At 47.6% G+C, this 22,612-nt stretch overlaps 1 protein-coding gene across 3 annotated transcripts in view; it reads left to right on the top strand.

Annotated features, from left to right (window-relative positions):
• The window catches only part of ITGB5 (integrin subunit beta 5), a 123,254-nt gene extending 106,869 nt beyond the window's left edge, over positions 1-16,385 (top strand). For 2 of the 3 annotated variants that reach the window (XM_075933152.1, XM_075933150.1), the window contains exons 11-15: positions 4,884-5,106; positions 6,119-6,222; positions 11,463-11,579; positions 13,494-13,660; positions 15,756-16,385. In XM_075933152.1, coding sequence (XP_075789267.1) covers positions 4,884-5,106; positions 6,119-6,222; positions 11,463-11,579; positions 13,494-13,660; positions 15,756-15,851 — 707 coding nt within the window. In that variant the 3' untranslated portion in view covers positions 15,852-16,385. Of the gene's footprint in view, positions 1-4,883; positions 5,107-6,118; positions 6,223-7,096; positions 8,694-11,462; positions 11,580-13,493; positions 13,661-15,755 lie in introns of those variants that run through there. The other variant, XM_075933151.1, reaches the window with a different exon arrangement.
• The last annotated feature ends 6,227 nt before the right edge of the window (positions 16,386-22,612 follow it).

The raw sequence follows: 22,612 nt of genomic DNA, 5'->3' as shown, positions 1-22,612 counted from the left end.
TTGACTTTCCTGGAGCTGTGGGTGCACAGATCAGGCCCTACAACTGTGTTAGGTATAGCATGTTGGGGTCCCTAAGCAGCCCTGTGCACCCCAACTCCTATTTAGCAAACTGCCTCTGCGTCTCTCCAGTCTCAGATACAGAAGTTGGTGCTGAATCCCACAGAGATGCATAATTGGGGCTTTTATATGTCTGGATTACTCTATTGCCTACAGTGGGGTTTGTCAAGCACACAGGTCATCTGGATAGCTTTATTCAAGGGAATTTAATGGAAGTTTCCAGTCAGTAATCTGGGGCGTTTAAGGGCAAATTCAGGGAGAACATTTCATTTCCTAGTCTTATGCAGACTTAAAGGGTCTGAGATCATTTAATTTCAGGGATGGAACAGAAGAAAGTGTCTCTTTTTTAATGGTTGGAAACCCATTAATCTTTTTGATTATTCAAACCAGCACTAATAGACTCGATTCCAAACCAAACAAAGTTTTTAAAAAAAACCCTCAAAACATTAATACTCTGCACCATGATACTTTATTAGCTAGGAGGTGCATTAAAATACACCTTCTCTCAGTCTGAGATTACATTCCCAGTTTGGAAGGGACACACTTTCCTAATGAGCAGTATCATTCCTTGGTTTATTTCTAGAGCCCAGGGTCCTGCAATACTTCCCCATGGACATTTTCTTCTGTACAATAATGACTTCTTGGCTGTTTTACATGTGTGTGAAGCAGATGGGGCTGGAAGAGTACGGACCTTTTTGCTATGTAATGCAAATACCATGCTGTATTCCTAGGTTTCAGATGTTTTGCTGCGAACCTGAAATTGGGCTCCGGTTTATGGCAATATATATATTTGCTAATTTGTGCATGGGCATAGCCAGGTCTGAAACTCAATCATGTGCAAACAACCAACTTGCACACACAAATTGCACACACATGCCTAAAATAGACACTGCATTCTGTCTGTCCCTCCTTGACAACTATACTTACCAATATCGGGTACAGGAGAGGAGAGTTGCATTTGACATGCAGATACCCTATGGCAGTGGTCTCCAGCATTTTTAAGCGCAAGATCACTTTTAAATGTAAATTCAATCCAACATCTACCTCAGACCCAAATACCCTTGCTCCGCCTCCTTCCTGCCCCTTCCCCAAGGCCCCGCCCTGCCTACTCCTTCCTCCCTCCCCCATTCTCACTCACTTTTATCAGGCTGGGGGCAGAGGTTTGGGGGCAGGAGGGGTTCAGAACTGGGAATGTGGACTCCAGCTGGACATCGCTAACTACAGGTGGCTTCTGGGTGGTGGTGCCAGAGGCTACGGCAGGCTCACCCCTATCGTGGCCCTGCACCACTCCCAAAAGCAGCCAGCAAATTCTCCATCCCTGATCTTCTGTGCTCTGTGGAAGGGCACTCTGACATCAGCACCCCCTTCCTCTTCTTCCCATGCTCTGCATAGCAAGCAGGAGGCTCCCAGGGCTGAGGGGCACCTCCAAGGCAGAGGGCAGGAGCAGCATGGCAGTGCTGAGAGGAACAGATAAAGTGCTGGTGCTTGACAGCTTCCCAGCCAGACCAATCAGGATCACCTGTCAAAGGCTTGTAGATCTCGATCTACTGGTTGGTGATTTCTGCCCTATGGCTTGTAATATTTTGAAGTCATGAGTTTGGTTCCAAGCACAATAATGGATTGTGTGAATGTTCCTTAGGAGTCTTCAGGTCAAATGAGGTGGCTAGTAAAATAAAAGAAGTTCCTGTTTTGCAGCGTCGGTCTTTGAGAGATACGCCGGCACGTCTGCTAACGCAGGAGTTTCTGTGGCACGCCAGAGAAAGCAGAGTGTTTGTGGTGAAGAGAAGAATCCATTTATTTAGCAATCTTGTCTGAGAAACATGAGCCTGTTTCCAGTGGGGAAACTGAAGCTGTAATTAATTTGCTGATGCACATTTGTGAAAACTGTCTGGCTTTATAAAATATGCCTTTAAAAGCAACTTCCTCCTGGGGGTAAGCAGTTAAGAATCCCAGCGTTATTTACAGGGAGCTGAATCATGACTTTCAGAAACCACACATTGGCTAGCTTGATGCTCCATTTACAGTAACTGAAAGCCTTTAAGATGCTGGACCCTCTATGCTGTCTCCTAACCCCACAGCTGCAGTGGGAGGCTTTGGTGGAGGAGCACCATTGGATTGGAGTCTCCATTTATCTATTCCATAACTATTGGATCTGTTGCCTACAAACTCAAGGGACTGCAGCCAGACCTCCCGCATTGCGTGTTGAGCAAGGTACTTTGAGTCTGAGAAATATTTTCAGTGGCAGGTGCAACTGCTTCTCCTTTGAGTTGACAGAGAGCTGTTAATGACAGTGTCTGAGAAACAGGAATGTCACTTGTACCTAGGCGGTTTTGGCAAATAAATCTGAGGTACTGGATTTGTTTTGGAGGAAGGGGGGAAACTCTTCCCAAAGAAGGCCTTAGATAGTCCCATCTGTTAAAGATGAGCAGGAGGGAAAGAAAATGATCTGGCTTGTGAAGTGCTTAATCCAGCAGCCTCCCACTGCTATGACTTAGGTTGGAAACCAGAACCAGTCACATGGAAAAGTGAAGCCTAGGCATTTGGATGTTTCCACAAAACCACTGCAGACACTGGTGGGGTAGAGTGTGGAGGAAGCACTGTACAGCAACTGCCCACTCTGTGCTTGGCTTGGACCAGTGCTGATACTCACTTGTTTTCAGCAACCCTAAATTTACCCCAACTTTCAGATAAATCAATTATTTGTTTTTAAAAATACGCCATGAACCAATCTGTGGGTATCGATCTCTAGAACCCTGCACGAATACAAAATGTATATTTGCATCTGCATCCATAGCCACAAAAGTGAACTGTGGAAATCCGCATCCACATCCACTGATGCAGATACCCACAGATATAAAGTAGGTATCTACGGATTTGCAGGGCTGTGTTGATCTCGTACCTATCACTTGAGTATCCAAGGCCTATCTATCTACAGCATTTGCCTTCTGAGGCAGGGAACCCATCTAGGGATCTCCCTAGAAAAGGTAGCATAAGAAGTGAGTTTCCAGTAGTTCATCCGAGAGCCTGATTATTGACACATACCTTGCTCACTAAACAGGAAAGTGCTGTAAAGAACACTCTTAACAGCCTTTGATTGTGTCACAATAAAGCTGAGTCCTATGACAAAAGAAGGAAAAAAGAGAAAGCTCTTCTTACTGAGACATGTAGGCTAGAGGAGACCAGGCATAAAACCCAACAAGGGCGGTTCTGTTGATTGCCACTCGGGGTACGTTGGGAAAAGCTGATGCTATACTAAGACAACAGTGGAAAACTGTCCACAAACTCTGTGTTTTATGTGTCTGCTTTGGCTAACTACAGTGACTATCGAAATTCTATTGATTGTACCGTAGCTCTCCAGCACCCAGCAGTGTGTGAGCCACATTGTGGCTAAAAAACGATGTTCCTGAAGGTGTTTCAGAACCTTTGCAACCTTTAGCAAGGAGGATTGGTGTGAGGAATCAAAGGCTCGGCTGCTCTATTGCTACTTTGCTTGCCCTTCTGCTTTAAATCACTGTCAGGGCAGAGTTTTCTTTGCTTCCCTCTGTGATAAAGCTGGCTGCACATAGAAATTCTCAGGTCATTTGGAAAGCCCTCTGCAGATCTATAAACAAACATGTCCTTTATTAAGATGTTTCCTTTACCAGACTGGAACAACGAACAACTATACATGCTGAAGAACTTCACCTTTTAAACTGTCCTCTGCTTTAAATTCTCTGAGGGTTTTTTGCCCCCTTTTTAAAAACTGATCCAATAACAGCAGAAATCCTAACCAAAAGCTGGTGTCTTTGTGTTGACACAGCAACAAATTTTAGGCTACTACTGATATTTTTCTTATAAAAAATAAGAAAGAGGAAATCTGCTAGGCACATTCTGCACAGCATCTACAGCCAAGAATCCTGAATGTCTGAAATGTATAATAATGGGCAGGGCTTGACAAATTAGTCAATCTACTCTCCCGGGGCGAGTAGATTTTAAGCTGGCACGGTGCCACAGCGCGCGGTCTGCGCATGCGCAGCATGCCAAACCGCGTGGCTAGCGAGCAGGGCTCACCGCTGCTTGTCAAGCCCTGATAATGGGCATAGCAAAGTATATATTGACCCTACTATATCAGCTGAGAATATTTTATTCCTGCAATGAGTTTTTGCTGAAAAGTGCTATCTGGGCTTCAAGGTAAATGTTTGCACTTAGTGTCGATATCTGTATTAGTGGGTAATAAGATAGGAGGAGTCACATTTCAAAAAAGGAGACTCTATAGGGGAGTGTCTAGATTATATCCCTCTTTCGACAGAGGGATGTAAATTAGACACTTCGAAATGGCAAATGAAGCTGGGATTTGAATTTCCCGTGCTTCATTTGCATATGTGCATCATGGCGCCCCTTAAAAAAAGCGCTATTTTGAAAGTGAAACCACAGTCTAGCCGTGGTTCTTTCAAAAATAGAAGCCTTTTTTGAAAGATCCTGCAAACCTCATTTTTACAGGTTTACAAGAGGCTGGAGAGGAAGATTACGACAGAAAACAATTGTCCCCAGGGCTGTAAAAGTTCAGACACATTTCCCTACTGCAGGCCGCTCTGTATCTCACAATAGTAATAACAATCACTAGACACTAAGAACGTGCTAAGGCTCCTCGTAGCTTGATACGTAAGCATGTGCATTCATCTTTTTATCTCCCCGACCCTCTGCCCAATAACCTGCCTCCCGGATGCTTCTTTGTTCCTTTGTACCTCCCACCTCCTGCCCAGTGTCACTGCTGGCCAACCTAGTCCCCAGGCTTTTCCCAGCTAGCACATGTACTATAGCCTGATGCTTGTGCTTGTTACCTTCAGGCCATGGAGAGTGTCACTGTGGGGAGTGCAAGTGTCACGCTGGTTACATTGGAGACAACTGCAACTGCTCGACAGAGACTAACCGCTGCCTTTCGAATGACAGTCAGATGTGCAGTGGCAGAGGCAACTGTGTCTGTGGGAAATGCCAATGCACGGAGCCCGGAGCCTTTGGAGAGACGTGCGAGAAATGTCCTACCTGCCCAGGTGTCTGCAGCACTAAAAGGTACCTCACCAGCTCATTAATGGCTCACTTGTGTAATGAAGGGAGATTGTGTTTGATTTCAGAAGTCCTTCAAGTAAGGGGCCTCTAGCAATGCTTCAAGTTGGACCGGCTGCCTAAGGGTGTGCCATTCAATGCATAGATAGCCGTGGGGACTGGCACCTGGGTTGTGTGTAGGGTCTGCCTTGCGTTCCCCTATGCATGGGTCAGTAGGACATCTGGGGGCATAGCCCATGGTTCTCTGTGCAGCAGTATGCAGCCTCACCCTGATTCTGTTCCAGGGAATTGTGGGAGAATTTGTCTATCCTTTTGGTCACACTCAGAATTGCAGGAGAGCACTAGAGGTTTGTTAGCATGTGGCTGGAGATGGCCAGATACCTCTCTGGGAAATTTTCTTGTAAACCAGTCTGAGCCTGGTGAAAGTGACCAATACAGGTCATTTCATGCCCTGTTCTGCTGCAGGTTATACTGTGTAATTACTGGCCGCCAGATCCGTTTTCCTGCCTGGAGTAAGAGTTTCATCTGAATGGATCTTGCTATGTGGCTTGGAGAGAGCCCTGGGATGCAAAGGGATGGTTCTGATTGAAAATACACTGGAAAACAGCACTTTGATCATTTAAGTGGTTATTACCCCCCCCTCCAATAAATCTTTATGGTGTCTGCCTTTTCTGTCTTCAGCCATTTCAGGTCCCCCAACACCTGAAATTAGAGAACATTCAGGGCTGGATCCAAATTTAACAGCTGCCACCCATTTCTATAATGGGTTAAACGAAATGTCCAAATACAAACACTCAGGCAGTCAGGAAGTTTGCAGTTTAGTCCCACCTGCAGGTTTTTCTGTCCTTAATTTAGAGATCCTTGGACAAAAGGTTTCTCTTTCTTTTGTGACGCAGATGTGTGACTCTGTGGCGTAATAGGGCGAGATTCCCTTTGACAAACCGTTTGGGTGGCATGTTTGAATATTCCTGTGGTTTCAAAGCTGTTTAGTCTGTCTCTTTGTGTCTCCCTCCTGAAGGGACTGCATTGAGTGTATGTTATATAGCTCAGGAAGACTGGCTGACAACCAAACCTGCCAGAAACACTGCAAGGATGAGATTATTTCACGCGTGGATGTCCTCAGTAAGTAATGTACAGCAGAATCCTATGGGAACTTGATTCATGGGATCATTGCAACTGGCTGCTAGATGTAACCGGTCTTTTCAAAGAACTGTATTACCCTGATTATCCTACCTTCATCCCTGTTACAACACACATCCAGATCCAAGTATTTAACTTGTACTGAGTTAGTTCTCTTATCCATTTCAGATACACATAACACTTGAAATCTTGACATTGAGGGTGTGTTTACACAGCACCTGAAACTTGAAATAAGATACGCAATTTGTGCTATGTAAATTGCGTAGCTTATTCCTAGTCTATTTTGTAATAGGCTATTTTGAGTCATCTCTTACTCCTTGTAGAATGAGGTTTGCAGGGATGGTAAAATAGTGCGTCTGCTATTTCGAAATAGTGGATACATTCAAAAGACACGGGGTAGCTATTTTGGGATACATTCGGCATCCCAAAATAGCATTGCAATGTAGACATACCCTAAGTAAAGTTACTAGATTCAGATTAGATCTGGATTTCAGAAGCTAAACACTACATTTCAATTCACCTGGTACATTATGAGCGTGCAAATGATTTATTTTTAAAAATAAAATCAGCCAGTTCCCTACCTAATCTCTTATGGTGAAAAACCATTTTTGTTAATCAAATAGGTTTCTCTGTTTGGTTTAATATGTATCTATTCCAGATGTTTACATAAGTAATACTGGTTACACTTTTGCTTTCAGCTTTCTTTTTGAGGGTTGCTGCTATGTTGGCTATATCTTCTGAATCAACATTTTATTAATTAAAATTTCATAATTAATTGCCTGCTGGGACTTTACACTGTTTCTTCTTTCTAGAAAGTCTTAGAGATACACCTAGATTTTTCTCTGCTTTATTCCAGAGGCAGGAATAAACTGGGGGAGTTTATGAAGACAGGAACAATGCAAAATGAGCATGCCTGGTTACACCCTAATGCCATTGTGATTAATAGGAATCTGTCTTGGTTAAGTGACATCCATACCAGTCTACACTGCTGAAACTCGCCAAGATCCTAGTCAAATAAAGCCTTCAGCAGGAGAATCCGACGCAGAAGCTTTGGCTGTGTAGTGAAGCAAAAATGACTCAGAGCAGTCTTTTTATATACAAAATACCAAGGATGTGTAGGCCCTTTGTAGATGTGTAAGAAGACAGGAGCTTAAAATCTATGACCCCATAAATACTACAAAAATAACCACCCTTAAAAATGGTTTGGGCCTAGCTGTGCTATCACATGGTGGTGGTTATTATTATTATTTTATTTACCTGATTGGCTAGCATTCCATAACCATTTTAGGTCAGAATGGGCCAGATCCTCCAGCAAAGCTACATACATTTACACCAGCTAAGGATCTTCCCCCATTAGTTTGGGCTATGTATCCAAGGGCATGTCTACACTAGGAAATTTTTTCAAAATAACTTATATTGAATATATATTCAATATATTTGAATATATATTCAAAAAACAACTTATTTTGAAATAATGTCCAAAATAGCAAATAACTATTTCAAAATAGCATTTCCACTCCACAGGGAAGCCTCAAAATTAGTCCAAGGCAGGCTCCCTTCGTGTGGATGCCCTACCTTTACTTAGAGCCCCAGGAGGCACTGAGGAGTAATTACTCTGAATGACTCTGGGGCATAGTTATTTTGAAATAGCAGCAGTGGAGTGTCCATACTACCGCTATTTCAAAATACGCGTTATTCCTCGTGGAAAGCAGGAGTTGTTATTTTGAAATAACCAGCCCCTTATTTCGAAATAACAGACTTTGGTAGTGTGGTCGCGTTGCTTGTTATTTCAAAATAAGGGGAGTCATTTTGAAAAAGCTCTCTAGTGTAGACCAGGGTCATCAGAGTAAAAACCAAGCGCTCTGTGGCTATAGCATCCCTCACTGTCCATCCAGGCAAGAGAAAACATGAGAGATGATTAGGCCACAGCTGTGTTTAAAGATAGTTATTTGAGGCCGTACAGTGGCCCAGATCTTGTGCAGTGTTGCCACTGTGCCTTACACCGCTGACACTGAGATCCTAAACCCAGCATCACCCCCATAAAGGGACAGCCTCCAGCAGCATAGAGCTGATGTGATGCCTGTTCTTGCTGCCAAGATAGGGAATCTGGCCAGGACTTCCTACTGCCCTAGCAATCTCCAACTGTGAGCAGCCGGCGTAGTTTGCCACAGCCATGAAGTTACACTGTCTGGGGCCACCCTAGTGTAATGGCCTAGGAGTTAAGAATAGGAAGGCCACCTGAGTTGTGTGATGTGCTTTTTGGCTACAACTAATGCATGAATTAAGGGGAACAGAATGCAACCCAATGGAAAGTGTTTGAACAGGAAGAGTTAGCAAGTAAGTATCTTGCTAGAGCAACATTTTTTTTTCTGGCACACTCCCTGGGGAGCAGCAGGGATGGGGTACACGTGGGGGCGAGAAAGAGGCAGGGCAGAGGTTTGAGGAAAGGGATAGAATTGGGGGTATGGGTTTGAGGGAAGAGCTGGGGGTGGGGATGGAGCTGGGGCAGGAAGAGGCAGGATGGAGTAGGGGCTTGGGGTAGGGGTCGAGTGGGGGCAGGGCCTGAGGTGCCCGTGGGAGAGGGGAGCCTTGACGGGGGGGGGGGGGGTCAAAGCATTCTCCGGCTAGAGGCGAAGTTGGCGTGTACATCTAGCCCAGTATCCTGTCTTCTGACAGTGGCCAATGCCAGGTGCCCCAAAGGGAATGAACAGAACAGGGAATTATCAAATGACGCATCCCCATGTCTCATGCCTAAGTCCTGAAACACCCATGGCCAGATTTTTGTGCTGACTTGCACCTTGTGAGATTGTGCTGGATGAAAGCACAGACTCATGCCTGCTGTTTGCAAGCTCCCCTCGTGGTTTGGAAGATGGGGTAGGGCACCTAACAACCCAGGTTCGGCTGACGGTACATTCACGCTCTCTTGTGCACAGTTAAAGCCTGGAATGTAGATATTTACTTACATTAGAGTTAACATGGAGGCAGCACCATTGGTGGCAGTTACTGTAGCAGAGGGGTAATCGTTCCTTTAGTGAGGCCAGGGCAAAGACCGAAAGGAAAGAGACACAGAGGAAATGCAGAAGGAAGAGAAATAATAAGGTGAAGTAGCAGACTCATCTATGTGCTCATTTCCCTACTGATACTGAATCTGAGCATAAGGCTCTCAGCAGGTACTACTAACACTGCCAACCGGAGCTTGAAAGTTCAAGTTTGCTGCCCAACTCTGATTTCAAATTAATGTGATGTGGGTGTTCAACTCCCTGAGGCCCATTTGCAAATCGCAGCCTGCAAGCTTAGTTCGTACACAAAAGTCATATTTTGCCCTTGATCACGATGCAAACCTTACACCAAGCCCAGTGGGAGGAAATCAAGAGTAATCTGACATTTGTACTCCATCTCACAGATTTTAAATAAATATGAAATTCAGCCCTTGGAAGATGACACCTTTGCTTTAAGCACTAAAAAGATCTGGAACTGAGACAATCCAGGGCAAAAGAGTTGAAATCAGACTAATTGTTTTCCACTCACCTTGTAATTTCCCTGAAATAACAAGATTTCCAAAGAAGCCACTGATGGGCATTTTAGTTCTAGTGGCAGCAGTAGCACAAACAGCCTGCTCTTCTATTCCTGCTTAAACAAGTCTTGTAATTTCCTGCCACTCCCCCACTTTCACCTTTTCTCCTTCCACTTATTCCTCTCCCCCCCTTCTGTCTTGGTCTTGAAAAAATAAACCTCCTGATTATTTCCGGAGTGAAAAGAATTCAGCACATTTGGAATGCAAGTTGAGCGATGGATTGTGGCTTTGATAACATCCTCATTTATGCCAGCAGTTCACTGTTTTCCTCATAAAATGGGCCAATATCCATCATTTTATCTGCAGCTTTTCGAATTTAAGAGCAAGAAGGAAACATGAAAATGGCTGCCTTTTGCATAGGGTGGCACTGTCAAAACAAAAGATCATCTCAGCTTTTATTTGTCCTGAGTATCTTACTGTCCTGTGCAGCACTGAATGTGAGTTTAACCTCTTCAAAACGTTTGTGTGCATGACCATTTGTTATTACTTGTATTATGCTGGTGCTTAGAAATCCCAGCCAAGGCTGGTGCCCCGTGTATGCAAAGAAAGCACTGTAGAAACACACAGGGTATGTCTACCTTGCAGGTAGAGGTGTGATTGCAAATGCTGGGGTCTGTGCCACTGTGTCTTCACTGCTGTTTTTTTAGCCACATTAGCTAGATGGGAGCTACCATGGGCATGCCTACCTGAGCTGCAGTCACCCCTCTGCTTTGTAGGGCCAGCATACCCATCATGAGAGATGGTCCTTGCCCTGAGCTCTTATAGCCTTAGTAGAGCAAAAGCCGAGGGGGGCAGTGATTTGCCCAAAGTTATGCAGTAGGCAGGGAGTTAGAAAATTCTTGACACTGGTGCCCTTCACCAGACCATGCTGGCTCTCTGCTGTGGTTATCTGGATATCTGCAGAGTGCCCCTCGCTGAAGGGTGTCTGTACCGAGGATTTTCTTCTGTCCAGATCTTCATGTTTCCAAATGTCTGTTGTTCTGTTTAAACCTCAACCTTCCCCACAAATCAGAATCGCACTAGGCTAATTTCCAGGCTCTCTTTTTGTTTGGCTCCCCCCTACACACACACATTCCTCAGATATCTGCAGGGACGCAAAGGGATTTTGTAAAGGTTCTGACTTGCTTGTCCTTCTTTAGAGACCCCTCTGAATTTTTCTGTATGAGTGAAATAGGCTAAACCCACTGAGCTATTTCCTTCACAGCCATTTCCTTGTATTCACAGAAGAGTGTCCAGATGATAGACACAAAGCTACGGTACCGTGGCTGGGTTGTGGGTGTTTTTCTTCCCTGTAGTGTTAATGGTTTCTTCTATTTCAGTTGTTTGAATTGTTCCGTAATGTGCACCATATGTACCCACAGGAAGCTCCTTGTGTTTGAAGGAATTCAAAGTCCCCAGAGTTATAGTGTTCCAGAGAATTCATCCCATTCTGAGGCAGATCTTTGGATGGTAGAGGCTTTTCTTCCTGCAGACAGCTGAACAACAAATGTCTAATTATGTCACCGTGTACAGACACGGTCCCACCAAATGCTGCAGCATGTCTTCACAGTTGTAACGTGTGTTTTAAATGCACTGAGCTCCTGCATCAGGAGCTGCCAGCCCTGACACTGCTAACAGAGCCTGAGGAGGGTTCTTCATTTCATTCCAGAAACGGATGACCAGCATTCGGTCCTATGTGTCTACCCCGTGAATGACTGTGTGATGAAGTTCACCTACTCGGAACTTCCCAGTGGAAAGTCCAATCTCACCGTCCTCAAAGAGCCAGGTTGTTTCCGCATCTGTTTTTCATTTTGATATAAAAATGCCAGCTTCTGAGAGATGCTAGGCGACTGCTGAATGTGCCCAGCTGTCATAAAGGCTAAGTGCTTCCCAGTAATTGTGGCCCTAGCAGACTCTGAGTAAGGAGAAAGCTTGGAGTCCTCCTCCAAAACAGGCTTTTAAAGAAATTAAGATAGATGCTTGGGGAAACTGAGTCAGGGCTGACCTTACAATACATGGAACGCTAAGCAGGGTTAGATAGGGAGGGGAAAATCAGGCTGTGCAGCTATCTCTGGTCCTACGTCCCTGTATCTCTACTGTTCCAAATGAGTCCATTTTCATTACATTCTCCCACAATAGGGAAGCCTCCAAGATGGGGTAGAAAGAGACTTTGTGATGGTATAGCGTACGTGTGCGTGCATACTGCCTTATTTCTGCCTGTCCCTAGATACAGTGTTTGCCTCCTTGTGAAATGATGGGGTGTGGTTTCTGAACTGAGATAGCAGGAGCACTCTGAAGATCTGGAGGACTCAGGTGGGGCCTAGGAGAGACACCACCTAGGAGAGGGAGGAGTCTGAGAGAGCCCCTGCAACAGATTTCCCTCACAAAAGTGCAACAGAGTGTGGGGCAGTGGAGGGAAGGGGGGAGCCATGGCAGTGGGAGGCAGTTTGGCACAAGGAAGGGTCACAGCCGTTTCGGGAGAGTGACTCCATCGTGGTCCCAGAGTAGAGGCGAGCCGAGTTGACGTCATCCTCGGGACCTGCCACTGGGGCGGAGGTGGGATTGGTGCTGTCTGTCAGCTGAGCTGGTGCAAAGCCCCCCTCACTGTTGCTTGAAGTGTCTGGGCTGAAAGCCATCCCTGATGAGAGCAAAGGGATCTGGATGCATTGGCTGGAGAACCAACACCCCTCAGCCAAATGCTGAACTTCATGCTGCTCTCTGATACTGGCACCAGATAACTGCAAAACTCGTATCACAGACGCGGCTGAAGAAATCAGAACTGTATTGTCATCCTGTCTAAAGGCATCCAAGGTGTTGAGTTTCCAAATATAACCCCTGTGGAACCACCCGATAGCTGAGTTAATGGTGAAGCTCTCAGTGCTCCTCTTCATAAGCCACAGCTACTATAGATTTTTTTTTTCTATTTCCAAACACTGATCCTGGCCCACGCGGCTTAGAATGTAAGTGTGTCCACTAACATGTGGCCTGGTCTCTCCAAACCCTGGCTGCAGACTGTGTTTCTGGCAAGCGACACGTGTGTTAATCTAATAATCTGCAACCCGTTTTCCCCTTCAGTGTTGTGAAATGAACCAGTCAGCATGGCACAGTTGCTGCTAGCAGTCTGCACCTGTCTCCTGAGGCAAAGCCATTATAGATCTGGCCTCAGGAGACTGCAGATTTTGCACGTGCTACATCTTATCCCTAATTGAAATAGCAGAGCCATTCATTAATAGACCTTAATGATCCTAATGATCTCCTGTTTTTATGCTTAGGGATGTGAGGAGCTGAACTAGCAACTTGTATTAAGCTCTTAACCTTCTGTCATCCTGCCTTACACAAACCCGGCTGATGTTGCTGGGAGCATTGCAGTCGATTAAGCGTACATCCTAAACAAAGGTTGGGTGAAATTCTCGCCTCATTGACGTCAATGGGAATATTGCAATGTGCATCAATCGGGCAGGATTTCCCCTACTTGTGTTACAGAAAATCTCTTTAAACCTTCGGTTAGAAAGGACATCAGGACGACCCTTTTCTGACAGCAGGGTAAATGAGGAGCGATTCCATTAGAGTTGGTGGAGTTACGCAGTCTCCAGCGATTGACACTGTGCTGTCTCCACACTGCCTGCATCTAATGCTCTGATGTTACCTGGTGCAGGGCATTGACCCTCATCGCAGCTCATTTTCTTTTTCTCCTCACTAGAGTGTGGCTCTGCACCTAACGCCCTGACCATCTTGCTAGCCGTAGTGGGCAGCATCTTGCTGATAGGAATTGTCCTCCTGGCTGTCTGGAAGCTGCTTGTCACCATTCACGACCGGCGGGAGTTTGCCAGATTCCAAAGCGAACGTTCCCGGGCGAGATACGAAATGGTGAGGGGGTAGGAGGCTGGGAATGGGGAACCACAGGGCACATGGAGACTCATGATGAGGATGTCAGACTTCAAGGAAGACTTGTCTGGCTTGAGATGAAGATGTTATTGGCAAAATAGCGCCAGTGCATGTGTGCTGAGGGGTGGGGGTTGGGGCAGTCTGGCCCCATGGAGCTGCGTGTGCTCTTACTCTGGTTAATTCCTTAGAAAGGAATAATCCAAATACTTAGCAATATTTTGTTCAGTCTTCAGTTTTAATATTGATATTACTGAGATCAGGGCTCGACTGTGCTAGATTTTGTACACTCTCGCTTTAGGAGACAGAATTTATTATCTACATCCGGGATCGGCAACCTTTTCAAACCAGAGAGCCAAACTACATCACAATTCAGAACAAGTGGTCCACAAAGAGCCAGTATAAGAGTGCTCATTTGCACGACTGCACATCTACAACTTAAATATTATTGATAATCGACATGATGATTAATAGTAGCATAAAGGAAAGATTGTGCTCCCAGACTTGGGCTGCTCCCTCTTCTCACACATTTCTTTGACGTTTACATCCTACCTGGTCAAATCCGGCTTCACGCAGGCATTCAGGCTGTTTTCTGTCAATCTTCCGGCAGGGGTTTGGGAATGTGGGGGTGCAGGAGTCAGGCTTGCGGTGTATGAGGGGCTCAGCGTAGGGGGTTGGACTATGTGGGAGGTGCAGGAGGCAGGGCAGGGTGCTGGAGCATGGGAAGCAAAGTATGTGGGGGGGGGGGACCCTGGGTCCAGATTACTAGGGATGTTAGATATTGTGTAACTAAACAGTCATGTAACCACATAAAATGTTATCAGCTACATGACTATTCGACAATCCCCAGGAGCAGGGCCGGCAGCCAGTGCACTACAGCCCCACTCCTGGGTACCCCCAGGCACCCTGTGCGGCTGCCTCTCTATCTGAGAGGTGGGTCCACAAGGGGAGCCAGTTTAAAAACAAGCTCCCCGCGCAGCCCGGCTCACCTGCCGTCCCACGCTGCTGCCTCTGAGTTCCCCATGGGCAGAGGCTGCTCTGTGGGATGTGGAGCAGCTCTGTCCTTGGGGAGCTCGGCCCCCCCACAGACAAGGGCTGCTTCGCCACAGTCTCCCCTGCCCTCCCTCTAATAGAGGCAGCAGCACAGGGGAGTGGGAGGGGAGCAGGCAGCACTGAGGAGCTGGTGCTGGGAGGAACCGGTTTTTAAGCCAGCTGCCCCCAGCACCGGCTCGTGCCTACCTCGGGGGTGGGGGGAGGAAGGAAGGCAGGCAGGTCTGCAGGAGCCACTACATGCGGGGAGCTAGGTTGAAAGCCAGCTTCCAGCACATATCAGCTCCAGCCTGCCCCCCTCACCCTCCACCCTGCTGCCTCTCTTATCAGAGGAAGCCAGCTCTTCATGGGCACCGACTCCTGCCCCCCTGTCCCTCCCTGCTTCGTGTGAAACAGAGGTAGCGGGGGCGGGGGAGGAGGTAATCGATAGGATAAACCAATAAGCCCACCCTCGATTATACGCGAACATCCCTCTGGATTACCTTACCTGGCTGGGGCCGGGGCCACGTGGTGACTGTCCGGCTGCTCCTGGGGCGGGCGGTGTGGCAGGCAGCTTGCTCTGTGTGCCGGGGCTGGAGCCAGGACTGTGGTGTGGCTGCTTCTGGGGCTGCACACCACAGTTCTGGCTCCAGCTCCGGCACAAGGAACAGCGGCCTGCCACATAGCTTCACCAGGCAGCTACCACGTGGCCTGTCCCAGCAGGGACAGATGCACCTTGGCCCTGATCCAGCTCCGGCACACAGGGCAGTGGCAATGGCCAAAAGAGCCATATTTGGCTGGCGAGCCATAGGTTGCCAACCCCGATCTTGATGGTAACTGGAAATACAGGTTGAACCTCTGTAAACCAGGACTCTCTGGACCAGCAACATCCGCGGTCCATTTCCTACGAAGATGCCACGGCAACCCAATTTCTGTTTGCATTTCAATAACAACATTTCAGAGGAATACAAATGGGGATACAGTTATAAGCAAACGTGTTGTCATATCAGCATTGCTGTCATTCATCTTTTCCATTTGATTTTTTTTTTAGGCATCCAATCCTCTTTACCGAAAGCCTATTTCTACGCATAGCTTAGATTTCACATTCAACAAGCTGAGCAAATCTTATAATGGTACGGTTGATTGACTGCATATTAGCAATCTGTTGCAAGCAGAACTGAAATGCTGTGGACAATTGCTTGACTTTGTGTCTGCTTCCTGACTTGAAGCTGGAATCCTTTTCAGAGGAGAACACTCAGAGTGCAAGACCGACTGTTGACAAAAGGCTGATGTTTGCACAGGAAAGACATGGCACAGCAGGGCACGGTACTGTATGATTCCTGAATGCAAAGACATGCTCCTGGACACATTTTTGTGCTCATTGACTGAGGTGTGTGGAACTCCTCATACCCCCCAGCTTTTTGGATAACTTCAACCTGCCAGCTCCGCAAAACAAGTGCCATATTGCAGCTTCAGACATATACCAGTGTAAGGGGTGGTGATTGGGCCAAATTCAGGGGAGACCGCACCATCGCAAGTCTTTAGGGGGAAATTAGCTTAAAAGGGGGGCGTTGGAAGCAGTTGTGTTTTTTTTTAAAAAAAACTAGGATCCAGATGTTCTGCAGTCTTTAGAATCTTTTTTATATGAAAAAAATAAAACTGCTGTGCATATATGATTTTATCCAATGCGTCCAGTGGCATTTCCTATACCAAATGCATTTTTGGGAGGCTGCAGTTTCTAACACATAGAAGACCCGCCTGAGCAGAGCTATACATTTAAGTGAATGCAAAACACAGTTGCTGCCATGCTGACGGCTGAAAATGTCTCAGGTGTGCTTATTGCAGGGTGCTTAGCTGAGTGGGTGGGATGCGAACAATTGTCAGTTGGTACAGCCAGCCTGGCATTCAATATTGCTAACTGAAGAGGCATCCTGGAGATCCTATCGAAAATGGGAGTCTAAGCATTACTTTGCCCTGTGTTATGTTAGTCAGGGGTCATGGTGGGCTCTTCTGGCCTTGAAACTTATTCCTGTAGTGGCTGCCCCCTGTGACTAGCACAGCCTGGTAGTTACAAGCGCATTCTTCTTCCATGAGCAGGGGGGTCATAGCCTATACTTTTGGTATCAAATGGCTGATGGTTTTTAGAGGCCGACTCTTCCTGTTGGTGTCCCTGTCACGGCTCTTCGAGATGATTACTGGCTGCACCATTGGCCCCGTCTGAATGTTGCAGCAAGCCTTTAGCAGAGGCAAAGACATCCAAGACAGTCCAACTGCCACGGTTCTGGTCGGTTACTGATTTTGTCACTTTGCCCTGAGCAGATAGTTGCAAGCCTGTCAATGGCAGGAAATTTGCCAGGAGAAACCAAAACGAACTGATTTTCATTGTTTTTATTTGCTTTTCCTGCTGGAAATGGCTCATGGTCCCAGGCATTCCGTTTTGATTTTTTTTCCTGCCTATGTGAACAGCAGCACTTATTTGCTCACCATAAACAACCCGCCTTCAGGATGTTTACAGCCCCTGCCCCCTGCGCCCCATGTTCTCATGGAAAAGCTGACAGACTCCCAAGAGACGCGATTAAAAACAAGTGAGCAAAGGAGCAGGGATTGCTGCAGCTTTGCAAACAGCCTGTCGGCATCAGTGACACTGGTTGCAGAGTCCTTCCTGAATGAATCATTTCTGAGAACCAAGCCACATGGAGGCAGGAGAGGCGGTGGGTCCAAGCTTGTGGCTGGTTGTGCAGGAGGGAACAGCTCTCTGATTTTGGGGCGGTGGCTGTACGAATGGGGGCAACGTTACAGCATTGCTCTTATGAAAAAAGCACTGTATCAGAAATGCCACCGTGTCACACCAGCCTACAAGCAGGCCCACCAGGCGGAGGGTAGTGGGAAGGAACTGGGCTTTGACCACTCTAGTTATGCCAGAGTCACAGGGATACCAGTGTCTACAACCTCTCCGCAAGAGGGCCCAGGGGGAGGAGAGGGAGTGGCTGGTGCAGGCTTTGGTGCAGTGGAGAATTAGCCAAACAGAAAAGAAGCTTGGTGACCAAACCGGGTTAAATAAGGCATCACTGAGGGCAGACTGGGCAAATGACCGGCGAGGATGTTATGGGCCGGAAGAGGATGGATGGTCACAGGAGTTATGGGAAGACACGGCTACGTTTCAGTATGCACTAGACCACAAGGTACATGGGCAACTGCAGATAGTCCTAACCCCCGCCCCCGGAATGCCTGGGAGTGGGGAGGACCCAGAGACAGGGAAATGCGGGGGGGGGGGGGGGGGGAAGGGGCGTGCTTCCAGCTAAGCTGGGGGCTCTCGTGGTTTGAGAGCACAGTGCTGGGAGCCTTCTGGGGTGCAGTGCATGTCTACCCAGGAGCCAGACAGCACAATTCCCAGGCTGGAGAGCTATGTACTCTGAGCTGGCACCCAAAATTGAGCACTAAGGCCGTGGCAGTGAGAGCTACTGCAGGAATAACAGTCTGACCGCCACCCCGGGGTACACACCTGGGCAGCCAGCCCCAGCGCCCACCCATGCCACCCTGCTGTCTTTAGGCACTAGCTCCAGCAGCATTCCCGTGCGTACGTCTACGCAAGCTGGGAACTCCACCTCCCAGCAGCGGCGTTGCTCGTGATCGGCCAAGCAGCTATAGATAAGGGGCAGCTTTTCTGCACAAGATGGGACAGGGCTGGCACAACTCCATGTGCTGCAGCAGTTCTGAGGGGACCAGCTGCTGTTTGGTGAGTAACAGTGACGTCGTGCTTCAGAGGAGTAGCCGAGTTAGTCTGTAATAGGAAAAACTTCAACAACAAATAGTCTGGTAGCACTTTAAAGACTAACACGCCAGTGTGTAACAATCGGCTGAACTTCCAGAGGGCCGCTCTGCTGGGTGGAGACCAGCCGCCTTTTATGTCCTCCCACCGGTACATGCCTTGCCCCAGACAAAAGCTGGATTCTGCCAACGTGCCAGCACTGCAGTGTTCAGTGAAGGCACCAGGAGGAGTTAGGCTCTAGAAGTGCTAGTGTTGGGCCTCGGCCCAGGGCAGCCATAACCTGGGGTATAAAGTACAGTAGGAAGGATACACCCGTCCCCATTCACAAGCATCCATTTCCTGTTGAGCTGCTTGTGGGAGTTCAGTGTCTGCAGCAGATACTTGCTAGTCACTGGTGCATTTGTGAACGGTGTAGAAGCGTTGCCTTTGTGGCTGACAGTGTTCCCTGTGGCAGGCAACATAAGAACAGTCATACTGGCTGGGTCAGATCAAAGGTCCACCTAGCCCAGTATCCTGCCTGCTGACAGTGGCCAAAGGGAGTGAACTGAACAGGAAATCTTCAAGCAAGCCCTCTCCTGTCACCCATTCCTAGCCTCTGACAGAGGCTAGAGACACTATTCCTACCCATCCTGGCTAACAGCCATTGGTGGACCTAATCTCCATGAATTTATCTAGTTCTTTCGTGAACTTTGTTAAAGTCTTGGTCTTCGCAGCCTCCCCTGGCAAGGAGTTCCAGAGGCTGGCTGTGTGGGGAAAAAAGCTTCCTTTTGTTTGTTTTAAATCTGCTACTTATTAATTTCAGTTGGTGGCCCCCTAGTTCGTGTTAAATAACTTTTCCTTATTCACTTTTTCCACACCAGTCATGATTTCCTAGACCGCTATCATATCTCCCCCCGCCCCCAGTCTCCGTGTGTCTAAGCTGAAAAGTCCCCCTTTTTTTAATCTCTCTTTATATGGGACCTGTTCCAAACCCCTAATCATTTTTGTTGCCTTTTTCTGAAACTTTTCCAATGCCAACATTTTTTTTTTGAGCTGTGGCGACCACATCTGTACACAGTATTCAAGATGTGGGTGTGCCATGGTTTTATATAGAGGCTGTAAGATATTATCTCTCTGAGCTTGGTTGGGCCTGGCTGGAGTCAGAAGCTTTCTCATTCCCTTCTGGTGCGCCCTTGTAGCAATTCATGTGCTCCTTGGGCTGTACACAAGATGGACTCCAGCCCCGCTCAAGCGTCACTACCCATGGCAGCGTCTCCCAGCGAGCATACGGCTTATCTTGCAGAGCCTACAGCGTGGTGTGCCAGTCGGCTACTCTGGGAGTGGGGCCTTCAGCTGGGAGCTGGCACATGCCTTCAGGGCAGCATTTAATGGGTAACAGAAACCAGTAAGCTGATGTTTATCAGTTAACCAGTTCAACTCTTACATCCTCACACCACACTTGGGCAGCCCTGAGGACCAATGCCTGAGGGGGAAGGGACGGTGCCAGGCTGAAGAGATCTCTAGCCTGTGTATGAAAACCAGGGAACCACAAGCTGAAAAGCAAAGGCAGCTTGTGCCTTAAAACTCTGCCAGCCTGGTTAAGTAAAGTCTCTCCCCCATTTCTATTCTGCCGACCTAGTGTGATTTAGTTTAGTTACTAGATAATCTGCTTTGGGCTGCTTGAAGCGCTGCCTTTTCATGGGTTAATCCAAACTAGTGGGCTTTGACTAAAGGGCTGCGTCTACACTGGCATGATTTTGTGCAAATACTTTTAATGGAAAAGTTTTCCCCTTAAAAGTATTTGCGCAAGAGAGCGTCTACACTGGTATGTACCTTTGTGCAAAAGATTTGCTTTTGCACAAAAGCATCCATGCCAGTATAGATGATCTCTTGTGCAAGAAAGCTCCAATGGACATTTTAGCCATCGGGCTTTCTTGTGCAAGAAAGTGATGTTACCTGTCTACACTGGCCTCTTGCGCAAGTGGACTTATCCCTGAGCGGAAGCGTCAAAGTATTTGCGCAAGCAGCACTGATTTCATACAGTAGAACGTCAGTGTTCTTGCGCAAATACTCGTGGCCAGTGTAGACAGGCGGCAAGATTTTGCGCAAAAGCAACTGCTTTTGCGCAAAATCTTGCCAACGTAGACACAGCCAAGGTGTGGAAAAATCTCTGCCTATGTACCACTCATGTGCCTGGTTCTCTTCACACTGAGGGAGAGATTGACTAGGTGTTACACCCATATACTGGCCAGATTGACCGGCCAGGCCAGTACTGCTCTCGGATGCTAGGCAGGGTGATGGTGCGTGGGCAGCTGTGTGTGTCGGGACGGTGTGACTGACTGCTGGCGCAAGCAGATGCAGAGGGTTTGTCACAGCAGCACAGTGTGAGGAGCTCTGGTTGGTGAGCGGGTTTATTGGTCTCCCAACAAGGCACCCTACACGGAGCCCATCACACTCTGTAGCTACTCCCGTACCAAGCCACTCACCCACACCCACACGTTACTTACTGCTAATATTTTTGTTAATGTATTTGCAGGAAGAGATTAGGCCCGGGGGGAGGAGGGGGTGAATATTCTTAAACCCCATGGTCTTACCACAGCAGCTGCTTAGCCTCAGTCTTTCAGCAGCTTTGGCTAACACTCCCTGAAGTGACAATACTTGACACCTCGTCTCTGTGCTACTTAGTTCAGTGGCTAACATGGTCAAAGAGGAACTTTGGTTGAGTGGCTCAGTGACTGGTATGAACCATCCATTCCCAGGGGGCTGGGCGAATCAGTGTGTGATTGATCCATACAGCTGGCACTAAGGAGGAGTGGGGCTCTCATTTGGTTCTGCCACAGCTTTCCCCTGGGCCCAGAAACCCGTCAGTCACTCTGGCACAGTGCCTCAAAGGACACATCTTCAGGCCATTCAGCACTTAGCACTGCAACCACACAATATGTGAAGGAGTCCGGTGCCTAAGAACGCATTCCACAGAAGCCAACATGCTGAGACAGCTCCCTGGTCTGCTGCTGAGGTGCAAAATGCGCGAGAGGGGCTTAAGACAATTAAACAGCTGAGCTGGGGCACCTCCCAGAGCTGCTTGCAAGAGAGACTGTGCACACCATTTACTGGTCATATGCTGCTTCCAATGCACACACTAGAAGGTGTATCTAGGCACCGCGAGCGGTCATCAAGTCCAGGCCCCTGCACTCAGGCTCAGTGGTGCTTGGGCCTTGCTTAGCCACCAGTTAAAACACTGCAACATGGAGCTGCCACAACCCCTAGGTAATTTAGGGCAGGTAAGCCCTGGCATAAATTACCTAATAGAATGCCTTTCCTAATGGCCAGCGTAACCTTCTGTTGCTGCAATGTAAGCCCATTGCTTCTTGTCCCATCATCAGATGTTAAGGGGAATACGTTTTTCTCCCTCGTCCTCTTTGTAACAACCAGACCTTTTTTTGTGGCGGTACGGTGCAGTACACAGCTCTTAAAAGGGCAATGTGCCCCCCCCCCCCCTTTTGGCTCAACTTGTCCCCTGGAGAACCCACACTCCCCCCCTCCCCCCCAAAACAAAGCAAGCACTGGTAACAACTTTTTAGATACTTGAAAACTGTTATGGCCCCTTGCAGCCTTCTCTGTTCCAGACTAAACAAACCTAAGTCATCCAGTTGTCGCGCTTTGGTCATGTTTTTCTGTCATTGTTGGTGGTGGTCGCTGAACTTTTCCCAATTCATCTAGAGTTTGTTTTGCAATCTTTTGCTTAACTCATCACACCGAAATAGCATGGTTGGCTTCATCACAGGCAGCAATGAGTCCAGTCCAGGCCTTCCAAGCCAGAAGGGAGTAGCACCACAGTACTGACCAGCAGCTCTGTAACCATTACACTAAGCTGACGGCCCCTTTGCGAGTGCAGGGCCCAGCTGTGGGATGCTACATTAGTAAAACCTGTTTTGTGGCCCTAAATGGCTACCACAGCCTGACCACAGCTCAAGTGCCTGAATTCAAATGAAAGCGGGACATAAATAGCGGAGGGGCTTGTGATGGAAAAGCAGCAGTACAGGTCAGGTCAAAGTGGAGCTACCATAACATTATAACGGCCATCGTGTGTATTTGTAGCCAGGGGATTGCTTTTTGGGAGGGGGCACCTGCGACCCAGGCGGCATGCTTGACTTGTACAC

The sequence above is a fragment of the Pelodiscus sinensis genome, chromosome 7, assembly GCF_049634645.1.
Source record: "Pelodiscus sinensis isolate JC-2024 chromosome 7, ASM4963464v1, whole genome shotgun sequence".
Classification (NCBI taxonomy): domain Eukaryota; kingdom Metazoa; phylum Chordata; order Testudines; family Trionychidae; genus Pelodiscus; species Pelodiscus sinensis.
The sequence above is the reverse complement of the archived record's forward strand: the minus strand, read 5'-3'. Positions and strand labels throughout refer to the sequence as shown.